This window comes from Parasteatoda tepidariorum, chromosome X1 (assembly GCF_043381705.1).
Source record: "Parasteatoda tepidariorum isolate YZ-2023 chromosome X1, CAS_Ptep_4.0, whole genome shotgun sequence".
Lineage (NCBI taxonomy): Eukaryota > Metazoa > Arthropoda > Arachnida > Araneae > Theridiidae > Parasteatoda > Parasteatoda tepidariorum.
The window spans coordinates 13,895,351-13,911,319 of record NC_092214.1 but is presented as its reverse complement, the minus strand read 5'-3'; the positions used below and the strand labels follow the sequence as shown (position 1 = coordinate 13,911,319).

At 27.8% G+C, this 15,969-nt stretch overlaps 1 protein-coding gene across 3 annotated transcripts in view; it reads right to left on the bottom strand.

The window, feature by feature from the left end:
- The window catches only part of LOC107452153 (rho guanine nucleotide exchange factor 17), a 264,039-nt gene that overhangs the window by 144,446 nt on the left and 103,624 nt on the right, over positions 1-15,969 (bottom strand). For all 3 annotated transcript variants that reach the window (XM_071187520.1, XM_071187521.1, XM_071187522.1), the window contains 2 exons: positions 6,662-6,844; positions 1,905-2,021 (listed from right to left, as the gene is read on the bottom strand). In XM_071187520.1, the coding sequence (XP_071043621.1) occupies positions 1,905-2,021; positions 6,662-6,844 (300 nt within the window). The remainder of the gene's footprint in view (positions 1-1,904; positions 2,022-6,661; positions 6,845-15,969) is intronic.

Below are 15,969 nucleotides of genomic sequence, written 5' to 3'. Positions count from 1 at the left end.
TATATATATATATATATATATATATATATATATATACATATATTAATATATAGCACAATAAATAAATACAAAAAGGACAAAGAGAAAAACGAGGAATAAGAAAATCAATAAGTTTTATTTACTGTGCATAAGCTGCAAGTTTATAGAACATATGAAATAAGTTCAAAATGTAAGAAAACATGGAAAAAATTAGAGAATAATGCAGAAAGAAAAGTTAATGAAAATGCGGAAAAATAAAAAAAATTTATTACATCTTTTTTCCAGATTTTTATGATTATTATTATTTTTATTTTAAAAAAAAATGTCTTCTCTTTTTCCATTATTCTGTAATTTTTTCCATGTTTTCTCTACATTTTGAACTTATATATATATAAATTTGTATAATTTTTCCTGGAATTCAATTAAAGCACTATCAATATTTTCTCCTTCACCAGTAATACATCTTGAAGCAGGGCCGTAGCCAGGATATTTTTTCGGGGGGGATATGGTAAGAAGCAAGGACAGTTTCAGGCATGCAAAGTAACGGAAAAACATTGTAACAAATATTGTTTATTTCTGTTGTTTGCAAAAGTTAAACAAGTAATTAAAAAATATTACATAATTATTTTTCTATTAATATTACATAATAATTATAATCAATTTGTAAACAAAATAAAGTTTACAAAGACATGCGACGGGGATTTGAAGAAAAATTTTCGATTGCTTTTTCAGGACAAACCGGAATATCCCAAAATATGCCTAATAAAGTTAGCCCTGTTAGACTTTCTTCTTTAGTAGCATTTTTTGTTGCTGTTTTTATGCGTTTAAGAGTAGAAAAAGTTCTTTCTGCAGTTGCTGTGGTGATTGGCAACATAGCCAATATTGATAACAAGCAATAAATGTTTGGGAAAAAGATACTGTCACATTCTTCCATTGCTGAAAGTGCCTTATCTGGTCTACTAAGGGGTTCACACAGGTTCCACTTTGATGCACATACTTCCATTTCTCCCATGAGGTTTTCGATATCAATGTCAATGAAATCTGCGTAGATTCGGAGATTGCAAAAATTAATATGCTGAAAAACAATTGATTTCGGGGGAGGAGTCTAACCGAAGGAAAGATGAGACACAAGGTCAAGTGAAGATGATGCACTAGCGAAGGTGGTGTAGTGGGAAAGGGTTTGATTCAACAGTTTTTGTTTTTCTTTTTACTGAGAGGCTCAAAGAAAGACTAAAAAGTTTGAATCCCAGAATTTCGGGGGGGGGGGGTTGTCCCAACGGTCCCCCCTGGCTACGGGCCTGTCTTGAAGAATTAGACAAACAGTTCAAATTATACCTAAGTTTGTTAAAGAAGTGAGTTTCAACAAACAGTATATGGTCATCAGGTACTTTTGGATTTTTTTTTTTTAAATTTTTCTTTCAAAGCACTCTAGAAATGACTAATTGGTTGGTCATTAAATTTAAGATCATGAACTTACACTTTTTTAATACAGGTTCACTCATAAGGTGGTACAGCAAACAAGTAAAAAACAACGAAAATATATATTACGGCCAAATTGGTAATGCCAAAATTGCATTTAGAAACTGGTGAGATAACCAGAAACAAATGAAGCAAAACAAAATACATGAATAGATTTTTAAATTTGGATCAATGACTGACCAATTTCCTTGTAGTAAATTTTGATTTGCAGTCAAATTTTTCAACAGATATTTCGTTAACAATATCCACAAATAAGCAAATTAAGTTAAATTCAGATAAAAATAATTAAAATCAACAAAATTTTCTCAATTAAGTTCTTGCATCAAGAAATGGAGGTGCAGCAAATAAAAAAGTTGCACCTGAAATTTACAGAGTGAAAAGGACAAATATTCTAGTAAAACAATTTAGAATATTGAACTGTTTTAAAATCATACATAAAATATTACCTCCAAAAACCTGGCAAATGCTGGTTTAGCCAGAGTTGTTACTTTGGTAGCTTCTTTAGCACATTTCCAGTTGTTAATAAACGATGTGTAGGTGTCTATAACTTGTTGTTTTGTAAACTAAACAATAAATAAAAAATCATAAAAGAATATAGCTATGTCTAACAATTTCAGTTCAAAATGCTACATTGAAATAACTCATTATTTATAAAATGCAATATTTTGCATTATATGGAAAAAATGGGGAAGAGCTTTTTTCCTTCATAATATTTTTTTTCAGATGCCTTGAATTTTTTAATAGCATTTTTACATTTTTCTTAATGAACATTAATTACATTTTAAAAAACAGAAGAAAAAACACATAGTCAGGGGACTGTTCAGACATTTAGTGAAAGGTCCTGTTTTAGTAAAATTGTGAAAAAACTATTCATAATTTGTGAATATAAAAAAAGCCTTAAGTCACATTCTTTAAACCAGGGTCCTGCTCTTGTGAATTTGTGCAAATAGGGTCCTGTTATTGCAAAAATTGCTAAAACCTTTGCAAGAAGTTTTTAAATTGTAAATAGATACAAGATGCAGCTCAACAATTGCTGCTACTAAATTAGAGATGCAACATACAAATATTTGGTGGTTTGGCTATACTGCTCAACACAGAATATTCATTTCGGGCGAATAATGGAAATAAAATCACTCACATTTTTAATAATTTCAATTGACATATTTTAAATAACACAACTTAGTAACGTATCACTTTTAAAGTGTTATGCATTAAGTAAACTTAAAACAATTCTTAAATTTATAATATTCTTTTTTAAAAATTGCCAGAAAATAATTTCTATTTACATAATATTATATTAATTAATTTTATGAATAAATATAAATTGATCAATTATTTATTTACAAAAAAATTATAATTTAATATTAATAAGAATGCGCACACAATGTTTGTAAAAGTAGAAATATTTTCTTAGAATACTACATTTGGAATTTAAACTTAGGGAAATTTAGTTTGTCTGGAACCGTCTTTCTTCCCCTTCCAACTCCCGGGAAGGGTTTATTCGATTACCAAAACAATAATGAAAATAAACAAATTTGTGAAGCGTCCGAGTAAAAGATAAATTATTTTGTGAAGGGTCAGATTAAAAGATAAATTATTTTGTGAAGAATCCATTTTCATGAAAAGATATTTTGTGAAGGGTCCATTAATAGACCTAAATTTCTTCCAAACAGACCCCTGATAGTGTTTACAATTTTAGCTATTTTTCTGATAAATTATTTTCAATTGGTAAAAACTAGTTTAATTCTTTTGATTGTTTCAAATTGTCCCAAAGTGTGTGTGCTTCTTAATAATACACTTTCTATTTTTCAGTTTGCTTTTCATTTTTTAGTATTTTTTTATAAAGAAAAAAAAAACATTTTATCCTCCTTTTTTTGTTTTCTTTTTTCAAATGTCAGCATCAGTATCAGTTTGAACCTCAGTTTTATATTAACTTATATTGTTCGCCAACTAACTTTCAGTTCAGTGCTAACTAGTAGTATCCAGATTTTCTCCCATTAAATTATGTATTCAAATTAATTTGTAATTGTTTAAATTATCCATTTACTGTCAGAATAAAATAAAATAATATTTTACTACGGTTAAACGACTATAGCACAGTGGTTAAGCCACTGACCTAACATCGTAGAGGCCAAGGGTTCTATTCTTGGTAACAGTTTTAAGTCTATCCAGCTTCTGATCGACGGGTACCAGCTTGCTAGGTAAGTAATGTAGTAAACTTTATCAGAATGCAGTAAAAGAGTAAACTTAAAGAAGTTGAATTTTACTAAAAAAAAGGACAATTTCAAGGTCTTACAGATTCAAATTGACCAAACCACGAAGGTATTATAAAATAAACAACTGGATATGTTTTCTGTGTACCATCTGTAGCAACTGAAACCTATTCAAATAGTACCATCATCTGGAATTCTAGAAAACAACAAAGCATTGCCTAGACTTTGCTGAAGCAGAATACAAAGCCTACATATGCACATAAGAATTGAGTAAACTCAAGATTGATATTTCAGACGCCATAGTGCTACAAAATACTTTATCCTTCAAGACAATTATATAAAAAATATGGTACTGGTATAATATAAAATCATGATAATACAAATAATGTGGGGTTGCAAATAAATAGCAAAGGAACTCAAATGACTGAGAATTAAAGCAAAATCTCGAAGAAAACTAAAGATTGATGAAAACAATGTGGGAGAATACTTATATCTCTGTTCTGTACTTGACAGCAATGAAGAAGTAGAGACAGATATAATGAACAGAGCCATCTGAGCAAGAGTAGCTTACCAAATTCTGAAAGGGAACAAGCATCCCATACAGAACAAAAATATCTATAAAAAACAGTTAAAAAAAATTTATTATGTAGTTCTGAAACATGGTAACTTAGTCTGATCCAAAAAGTAAATAAACGTTTCAGAAAAATTAAAAAATTCCTTTGGCCTGTCAAAATAAGAAATAAAACAATATTTGAAAAAGAAAACCTCACAATAATAGAAGTCAGCAGGAGAAAGTGGGACAGGGTATGTGCTAAAACTGCCAAATTAACAAGTCTCTGGACCCCTGATAGGAAAAACCAAGAATGACTTGAATAAGACAAATTTTAAGAGAACAAAATTCAAAGAAGTTGAAGAAGCCAGATCCCATGCCAAATACCAGGGAGAAGTGAGCTTCAGGGAGATGTGTGAAGAACTTAACACAACTCCAACAAGTAATGTTAAACTAGCATATTGAAGAAAATTAGGTTGTGAATATCAGAGTGCAATCCAAATAAATTCCAACCCTTTGATCTCAACTCAGAAACAATCATCACTTCTTCATGAGAGAAAAAGTTGACCAATAAACAATGACAAAGGCAGATGTCTTGATCAATAAGCCATCATTTCATTTGACTTTCAAGCATATAGAATTGAATGTACAGTGGTTGGTTTTTCTTCAGGAAGGAAAGCATTACTTTTTGGGCTGTAGTTGGAACACTCACCATTAGATAAGTTAACTATTTTAGGAGATGTCATGGGATTTTAAGCATAAATTCTATACATGCCTGATTCAATCATTGTTTAACTAGAACATGCCCTTATTTTCTCCTGTGTTTCAGAACAAATCAGTGGTTCTTCTGTCAGCTGGTATCAATTAAGCTATTGAAAACACAGAATTTTCTGGAAAAAATTTATTGACTCTTGTAACTAATTTCATCACATCGGTGGCAAAAAAATTTTGGAAATTTTTTTTTTTGGAAATCATTGATTTTTTAAAAGTGCTTCAAATTTTTATTTTTATGAAGTACAGTCAAACCTTGTTAACATCAACTTGAAGAAAGATAGAAAACTCATTCACATTAAAAGTAGCTCCTGTTATCAATTCAAAAAAAAAAAAAGAAAAATAATTGATTCGTACAATACATAGACATTTTCTAATATCCATATAATCTGTTGTTGATTTGTGTTTTTTAATTTTAAATTTCTATTTTGAAAATGTAAATTTATATTTACTTCATTTCAATAAATGTTTTTATTTTGCGCTTTATATTAAATTAACGACTTCTATAACTCTCATAATAAATATAACCAATTACTTTAAAAAATAAAATAAAGTTATAAAGGAAGGAAAAAATATTAGTTCAGACGAAATTTAAAAAGTGTACTTACTTTTTGGTGCTCTATTGTTTTTTTTTTTTTTTTTTTAATTCTGTAGAAACAAATAAAAAATTACAGAACAGTAATTAACTAATAGTAGTAAACTGATTTATTGGCAAATAAGAGAGGATTACTAAAAAAATAATTGGTTAGCTCATTGTTTTAGTTTCTTGTTTGAATATGCTTTCCAAAAATCTTCTAACTTAACAACTGTATCCAAAAAAGGATTTGAATATATTGCATTACAAGAAAAAGTTTAACTGCTTTGTAAGTATCCATGCAAGGAAAGTAAATTAAAGTATTTTCTAGTAAATTTATTTAAAAAGGATTTAAGCTCCACATATCTTGACCAGTACAAATACAAATCTTGACCTGTACAAATGCAGTGTTAATGCAGAACAACCTATGAGAATGTGGGAGAAAAGACTACCCATGTTAAACAAATGTAAGGTCATTTCTTAGGAAAACATGCTTCTATACATCCACACCCATTAGGTGAAAGAAAACTCTATTCATATTTGAGTACAAAAGGGCTGATAATGTTTCTTGTAATGTCTCATTCCCTCAACAGATTCAATTCATACAACTCTTTGACTGCTGTAATATTGCAGTTATCAACATTATAACAAAACCTTTAAAAAAAACCTTCTCTTATAGATGCACAACAGTGAATGATCAGTTTTCTTACCTGTCAGAGGGGAAATAAATTTTCTGTTCACATTAAAAGTAAAATAGTTCCTAAGATAGTGAAATACTAGTTCACTTTAAAAAGATATTCTAAATAAAGCGTGTTCATGTTAAATATTATATCGGTATACAATTTTAAAGTTATACAATATTATATCGGTTTACAATTTCTCAATACATTGTCTCATTTTTTCATGTCAAGTCTCATAGTCAACTTCAAGGATACCTCAAGCATTCGAGCCCCAAACGGCGAGGAAAGGATGCGAATTTTTCCCTGGATGAATATAAAACCATCTCTCAGTAAAGATTTTCTATTAATTATACCTATCCTTATTAGTAAAATGTTTCTATAATTTTAGACGAGATAAAATAGAGATAAAACTTACCGTTTCAACAAAAAGATCTCCAACTGTACTCAAAACATCCCAAGTGTTATATCTTTGAGTAAAAACATCAAGAAATTCTTCATGAATGCTTAAAATTTCAGGAATTTGAAAAAATATTTCATCTACAATGCCACCATCAACAATTCCACAATAGTCAGAACTTTTTAAGGCTTTCATATATTTCTAAAGCAAGAAAACAATAATAAAATTTTTTCAAAGAAACTCTTAATATACATGTTAAATTACTGAAAGGGATTTATTTATATACTATACAAACAAGAACGTTTAGACTAAAACAAATAAAATTAGAAAGATGAAGAAAATAAAAATTTAATTTTTCAAAATGCAATAATCATGATAATTGAATACTTCTTTTCCATTCTTTCTTTTGTTATGAGTAAGATTTTCTACAATTATTCCTTTTACACATAATTTTAAAGGCCTCGAACTATGTCAATAATGAAAATAGTTTTCTGATTTTATTTTTAGAACTCTTGTAAAAATGCAGTCCGAAAACTACTTATAGTTAGCAATAAGTTTTTATAAGAAAAAGTTCAGACTCTCATCTATCATTATTGTGTGAATCGATCAATAGGTGTGAAAGAAAGAGCACATAAAGAAAGTTTATATGAGGCAGTTCATAAAAAATTTAGTTTCACTAGACAAATAAGCATTTTTTTCTTCATATTTTTACTTTTTCGCAATTCAATAATGAAAACATTTTGATTTTCTTTATACTTAATTACTAAATTAGAAAACCTAATTAAAGTGCATTTTTTTAAAAGAAATTTAAAATACAGTTAGTTCTCTGTTTAACAAGTTTGAATGGTTAGTAGAGTGCGTCCTGAAACATAATTTGTGGAAAAATAATATTTTGAAAACTTTTCCATTAACACTTATGCAAGCTTAAGACTGTTGATTTATTTCACAATAAATTAGCTTGTTCAGTTTCATTTTTATAGCCACAAATTACATTAAAACAAGAAAGTTATATAACAAAAATATAAAAGAATGAAATCAATTGTTTTAAAAAAATCATTATTGCTTCAATTACAGTCTTTAATTACTCCCCCCCCCCATTTTTTGATGATATTAAAGAAGCCATCCTCTACATTAAAATAAGATAATACTATATATTCTTATAAACATCAACATCAGTCTTCTTATAAACATCAGCATCTATGGAAGAAGGCATTAATGACTTATTTGTATTCATTTTCAATGTCACATTTTTTCGGTCACTTATATCGACTTTGCTAATTTTATCTATACATCTATTAAATCAGTTGTTAAATTATCTTCTTCACACTTGAATGAATCCTCTAACCGAACATCTTCCCTGTCTTTTTTAACCCCATTACAACCAAACTTTATTTCTCTCATAGAAAATTCACCTTAAAAAAATTACACAATTTTGTACTTTTAAGACAAAGTTGTCCACAAATACAAACTGAAATTAGTAATACAAAAGACTGTGTACAAAATACATTTTAAATAATTGAAAAAATATCTAAAATTTAAGTAAGAAAAAGGTGTATGAAGGAAGCATATATTCATAGAATATTATCAACTTTTTAATAAAAAATACTGATGAGCGATTTTTCTTCTATCTGATTCTATAAATATGAATCTTAATGCCTAACTTTTAAATCGTGTAAATATGGATACCGATGTGAGATTCTTTAATCATATGGATATAGATCGCGATGAGTAATTTTAAATTACCTAAATACATATCACGATGAATTATTTTAGATTGCAAGAATTTGAATCGAGTTGAGATTTTAATATGAATCCCGATCTGTAATTTTAAATTGTGTTTACAAAGATAGTAAAAAGCTTAAAAAACGGAGGAAAAATTCAGGAGAGCTGAACTTTCTTTATATTAAAATGAAAAACAAAAGGAATTCCACAAACTCATCCTGATTATTGTTAATAAAATCTTAAGCTTTCGATAACATTTGCCATTCTGGATACATGTTTAAATTAATGCAACAGTGCTGAATATGAATAAAGCTAAAATAATGCAAAAGGAGTAGAAATAATAGTTCCAAACAAACACATAATCATTTTGGCAATAGAAGGAAGCATATTCTGTACTAAAACACAAAATAAAAAGGAGAATTTCTGAGATGTAGGAAAAGTTACAATGAAAAGAAAAGAGAAAACTTACTAATAGAGTTGGAGGAAAAGATAGACAAACACTTATGAGTAAAGCCTAACAAATTATATGCAACATTTATTTAAAATTATGTAAGAGGTTTTGACTGACCCAGGAAATAAATCAAGGGGATATCCAATTCTGCTTGGTATAATTTGGTAACTCCCAGAAACACTTTCACAATTCATTTAACTTTTCTCGCTTATTTTGCTTTGGTCTTGAAAAGTACCCTAAATTTTATATCATTTAAACATTGTATCAATTGTAATAAAAGCTACTACCAATAACAGTCCCAATGACTTTTGAAAGATTGTATCAGTTAAATATAGATTTTTTATAAGAAAAAAATTTGCATCAGGTAAAAGTATTTTTTGTAACAGAAAAAACTTAAAAAGCACACTTTGGTAGCAAAGAGAAAATAATGTCAGAGTAAATAAAAGATTTCCTTTGAGATAAATTAAACACAAATTTTTTTACGAGATAAAACAAACAAAAGCAGAATAATAATTTTATTTTTCATTTTTAAAGCAAAAAAATCAACATTTCTCTGAAGTTTAAATTGCATTTTTCTGTAAATTTTGAAAGTAAATAATGAACTATTTCAAAGAATGGGAAATAGATACAATTTTACCAACTAAAATGAAACATAATTTATCCAAGAAAAATGGACTAAATTTTATCTAGCAAATATATAAATTTAGTTAAATTCAATAAAACTTGATAGCTTTAAAAAATAATTGTAAGCACATTATCAGTCATGATATTGCTAATAGAAGAAATTATCTGAAATTTTTGTTACAAAATCGTATGGTTTGATGATAGTTTCACTCTCAAACAAATAATTTTTATTCAACTTATTTAATATTTTTAGAAGATGAAATCCTATCTTACATGGTTAATAATTTGAAAAATTTGAATAGATTCCTATTTACAGTTCATTTAAAATGATTTTAGTTTAATTACCATTTCAGTAATTGCAGACTTTTTTATAATGTGAATTGTGGCCTTGTTCCCAAATCATTATTATTTATTTTTTTAACTGATTTGCTGCATTTGAAAATTAACTAAAATTAAGTCGTAATTAAAATATGTAGACTAAGTTACAATTTTATTAATAGAATAATCAAACTTCTGATTCTCTAAATAAAAAGGTATAATTCAAATTGAAAGTTCAAAAAGTAGCATTTGTTTAAACAACTAACAGAAGATTCGTATCAACTGAAAGGGAAACCACTGAATATATTTATAATTTTTTTAATTAATTTATATTCTCTTAATCTACTCTTTTAAATGAATCCATCATGCAACATCATAGATTGTTAGAAATTTTTGGTCCCAGTGAACCACAATTTAAAATTTTTTATAGCCTTGTGTGTTGGGTTGTTAATTTAAATTATATAGTGCTTATTAATTTTTTTAAAATTTTATTACTCAATACTATTATTCTATTTAAGTGTAAACATGGTACAATTTAATTTATTGAAATTGCATCAAGCTTATATGGCATTATGTTTCAAGGTACCAATAATAAGGTTTAATATTGAGCCATTTTAAATAAAAGTGTTTGGTGTTGCACACCAAACACTTTTATTTAACACACCAACACCTTTTATTTGCACCCCAACACCAAACCAAATATGCTTTGGTTAAAATAATTCTTATTTATCACACATATTTTTTTATGATAAGGCGATTTCTGTAGTGCCATTGTCTCATGAATATATACTTATATTTTTTTTAAGATTCTTATGTAATTCATAGAAATGTGTACCATTACCATTGTGATTGCCATTATAGGCATTACATATTTCTTATCTTTAAAAATTTCTTTGAATTTTATAATCATTCTTAATTTTGTTATAATTAAACAAAACCAATTATTTAATTTTTATCAATTTTATACAAAACCAAATATAAATACTTCTATTCTTTCTTAATAACCAATGTAATGTCTTACTTTTTGATTCATTACGTGTGTAACTCATCAATTTAGTGTTACGACAAATCGAATATCAAAATCTATTTTTAACTTTATATTTCTTTAGTCTGCTTTATTTCTCTAAACACAAAAATGTTTCAGTTATTGGGTTATATTAAATTCTAACAGTCTTTTTGGTAATCAGGTTATAGCCAGAATATTTTTTATTAATTATGTGGGGTTTTCTTTATTTTTGGTTATTATCTATTGGTAACTCTGCAAACTTTCGCTTCCCATGCACCTAAGCATTCTCTAGCAACTATGTATTCACTGGTAATTTTTTTTTTTTTTTTTAATGTCCAATGGCCATTGTTGTTGGCAATGTTACAAAATTGTGATAAGAAAATAATTGCTTAAAGAAAAATGTGTTTGATTTTGCTCTTTATTTTATAAGTTTAACTCATGGCAATTATTTTTACAATCCCACTAACACGGCATAACAGCTATGTTCTTTGTACAAATCATTCTCTTTGTACTACTTTGCAGTTTCACTTTTATATAATTTTTTAAATAAATTTCCAATGAAAAATAAACTGGGAGAATTTTTTATACTTTATTTAATGGTCTAAAAAGTTTAAAATTTTACATCAAAAATGTATAAATCTCAATGTTAATTTCCAAATGCTGATTCATATAATAATTTTGTATTTTTAATAAAGTATTTTATTTTGTTTGTTTGTTGGTAAAGTATTGTTAAAGTAGTATTTTTAATACTATTGGCTACTATCCTTTTGTCAGTTAAAATTTCAAAATTGATAAAAAAATAAAATTCAGTTGTTTTCTGAAATGTAGCAAAAGTGACCACAAACTTATAAAAGTTTATTTTAAATTAGAAATATATTCTTTAAATGTAAAATTATTCACATACCTATGCTGCTTACATTTATTTACACAATTACGAATGGTTTGAACCTGAGTCATGTTTTTAGTTTTTGTAACAAGAGTAACCACAAACTTCTTATGCATTGAATGATTTTGTTTATTTTACTGGGTTTTTTTTCTAACAAATACCATATTAAAAAAAAGAAGATAAATTGTAAAAAAAAAAAAAGAAGAGTTTTTCATCATTTGATAACTCTGGAAATAATTTTTAATTTAATACAATGCATTATATACTTATTTACAGAGTTGGGTTTTTTATGTGACAAGCATCAAAAGTGGGTTAAAATCATTGAAAACCAAAAGTGATAGATACAAAACCATTACACCTATAAATTTTTAATGGTATGCTTAAAACATTAATTTCTGCCTTTTAAGGCAGAGAGGTTTTTTCTGGTCGAAAATATCTAATATCAAAATATCTAATTTATTTTGTGGCATATTTTGATACTTTATACTAGAGGGTATGTGTGGGAGAAACCATTTTGGTCGGAATATGTTTGATATTGTTGAAAAACGCGATCATCATACTGACTGTTCCGCAAGGATGGCGCGAGACTTTGCCCGACAAGGGGTTAAGCCCTCCCGAGCAATTCTAACAGGTGGGGATTTTAACTTCATATAGATATAACTATAATAAAAATAAAGAATTTTAATTACTTTGTAAAAATAATTCCATGATCATATGAATATTAATCAAAATTTCTCTAACTTTCTTTCACTTGCATTTTTAAAAATCTGTTAAATGCAAGCTTTGGCTACTAATAAAATTTAATATTGATTCAGCTACAATGAGTGTCATTTTGTCCACTTGTATTTGACTCTCCTCTGTTAAATGAAGGATCACAGCCTGCAGTTGGGAACTGTTATTGTTTGTCAGTATCACTGTTATTTCTGTGTGTCATGCTGTGTCTCTCCATTTGCTCAAGTTTTATTGTGCGTGAGGTTTTATTCTTAATCCATAACTACTTGTTTGTTTTTTTTAATTTATGCTATTTTTATTCATTTGATTACTCTTGATCTCTATCCTTGAACCATTACGATTAAACCCTAGAATGTGAAGATCCAATTATTAAATCAAAAGAAATTCAGGGTGGTTTGTTTTTTATTTGGCGCACTTTACAAAAAAACTAAAAGAAAATAAGTACTTCAAAGAAAAAACAACTCATTAAGAAAAAAAAATTCAGGAAATTTCTTCTTGCAATTATATATCTCTATGTTCACTCAAAAAATGATGTTCTCTCTCTTTCTTAAATACTTGTATGACGTGGTTTGTGATCAGCGTAAGATGGCATGACATCATATGCGAGGGGCTATTTTATTGGAAATTCCTAGTAGAATTATAGAATCAATATTAATAAGAAATTAGAATCGCACATTTGCTTTTTGACTTGATCAGAGGATATGGTTTCTTCGATCCTCTTTTTCTCGATATTATTATTACTGCACATGATATTCAAATTGTGCATTTCAGTAATCACTTTTTAACACGCTGAATTTGCACTAAATTTTTTCGCAATGTTTAAATCACTTTTTCGGCAATTATTAACGTTGATTTTTCCAATTTTTTTAAAACTCCTGATGTATTCCTCTCGATTTTATTACGATATGAGAAATTTGAATCTCGAATTTCAGTATTTTCACTATTTTGTGTGATGATTCTATTGTTTTTTGGATAGATTTTTCAGCAGTCATTACTACTGATTTTTGTTATTTTTTGTCTTTGATCTTTTTTTTGTTGCAGTTATTGCTTCTGATTTCATTTTTTTTTTTAAAAATTTCACACTTTTTCAATGCAATGACAACTCTTAAAATGCAAAAAAGGGAAGAATGTCATTATTTTGTAAAAAATTAAGTATATAGCCCACAATACTGGAATATTTATATTCCTTTATGTGTTGATAAGAAGAACTTTATGGGTTTTTTCCTCTACCTTTAAATTTTATAAATGTTACTTTTGTGAATAAAATTATAGTCTATTATTTAATATTTTTTTATTTAATTAAACAGTAATAATCTGTGTACAAAGCAAATAAATACACTTAATTCTATGATAGTAAAGAATTTCATGATAGTAACGTTTATTTAATCAAGTTTTTTTTTCCATGTAACATCGTTCAAAAGTGCTAAGAATCTTGAAACGATAAAATAGCTGGAACCGGGTGCATAGCCAGATTTTTCAACAAAAAATAAGCACTTTTTAAGCACTAAAAATATTTTTAATTACTCTCCAAAAAAATCCTAATTAGGATCTGTGCAGTATTAAAAATTATTTTTTCAATCGTTTAAGGTTCTTAATTTCTAAACTTAAAATCAATAAAATTCAAAAACATTTTCAAGAACTTTACGCAATCATAATAAAATAACTAGTAACTGATAAATATTGCAGAAAAAATTGTGAAAATCATGCATTTTATGTAATTTAGAACAACAATGGACACGGCAAAGAAAAAAATCTTTTTATAAAAGATAGAAAATTAAGCACTTTTCACAATCCCCAAATAAAAAAGCACCTTAAAAAATGTTAAAAAATGCTTTTAAAAAATTTAAATAAAAATAAGCACCTTTAAGCACTTTTTAAAAACGTTAAACATCCTGTGGATTAGACAATTTGGTAGAATTCATAGATGATCTCCCAATTCAGTATATCAAAATTTAGCAATATTAAAATTATTAATTAAGTCTTAAAATAGAATCCAGGTGAAAACAGAACAGTGGCACCTCTATTAATGGTGCCTGGTAAACAGTGGCACCTCTATTATGATGCCTGGTAATCTGCAGGCATCATAAAAATAAAAAAAAATCAGTTAATTAAATTACAGTAGAAGTTTCACTAAATAAAATGCTTGTACATCACATTCCTGATAGATGAAAATTCTGGATACTACTTAACATTCTATTCATCTTCACTGATTATATAAACCTATTTATGAAGTAAAATATTTATTCTTTCTAAATATTATTTTTACAAGCACAGCAAATTTTCTATGTTTGGTTAAAGCCCTTTCGTGAAAAAAAATTTTAAGATGTGTTTTTTACCTTAGTTCTATATTACGCAAAGTATATTTATTTAATTGGTTAATTTAGTTAATAACATTCTCAAATTGAAAAAAAGAATTATTCCAACAGTAATTTACAGATTTAATTGAGCGAATTCTTTTTAACAACAAATTAAGATCAATATAAGGAAATTTTATTGAATACTGGTTGATTTTGTAAAATTTAAAAGAAAAGCATGACATATTTTCAACTAAATTTATAAAAATTCCACGTTATCATAAATCAAAAAAATAAATAATTATGAAGAAAAAAATAGAAAAAATACCTTCTGAAAATTAGTGGGACATAAATAAAATATCTTAATTCTTTCCTACATCATTCCTAAAGAAGGAAAAAAATAAGTTTAGAAGTTATACAGTTAAAATACTGTGTGTAACAAAGTATTTAACGAAATAGTTTTTGATCCTTATCATAAGTAAATATGAAAATAACCTTATCATAAGTTAACCTTCCACTCAAATTAAAATTTAAAAAAACGAAGTATATATGTTTCATATGGTATCACACAAATGGTAATTATGATAAATATGATGAAACTAAGGCACATTTTAGACAAAGCTTGTTCAAATTAAATGTTAGCAACACTATTCTTTTTTAAGAAATTCATAAAATATTGCTTAAAATTTAATACTTTTAGTTGTTGTAGTTCATTTAAGTCATACTAGAGCTGCACAATGGGCTATTGGCGACGGTCTGGGAAACATCCCTGAGGATGATCCGAAGACGAGCTATCACAATTTTGATCCTCTGCAGAGAAGATGGCACCTCCGCTTTGGTAGCCCGACGACCTACACAGGAAGTCGAGCACTTAACGGTAGAACAATTTTATCGAGGACTAATACCGCACACCCTCAGTCCCTATGCAGACTGATCCAAGTGGTCACCCACCCTCACACTGGCCGCAGCCAGTATGAAATGACCCTGTCGACAAAATGACCCTGTTGATGAAATGACCCTGCCGACAAAACTACCCTGTCGATGTAATAACCTTGGTAAATATACGTCCCTGTCGATGAAATAACCATGTCGACGAAATGACTTGTCGATGAAATGACCCTGTCGACTAAATGACTTGTCGATGAAACGGTCATGTCGACTAAATGACTTGTCGACGAAATGACCCTGCCAACAAAACTACACTGAAGATGTAATAACCTTGGTAAAGATACGACCCTGTCGATGAAATGACCATGTTGACGAAATCCCTTATGAAAAAATCGAGGTATAAAT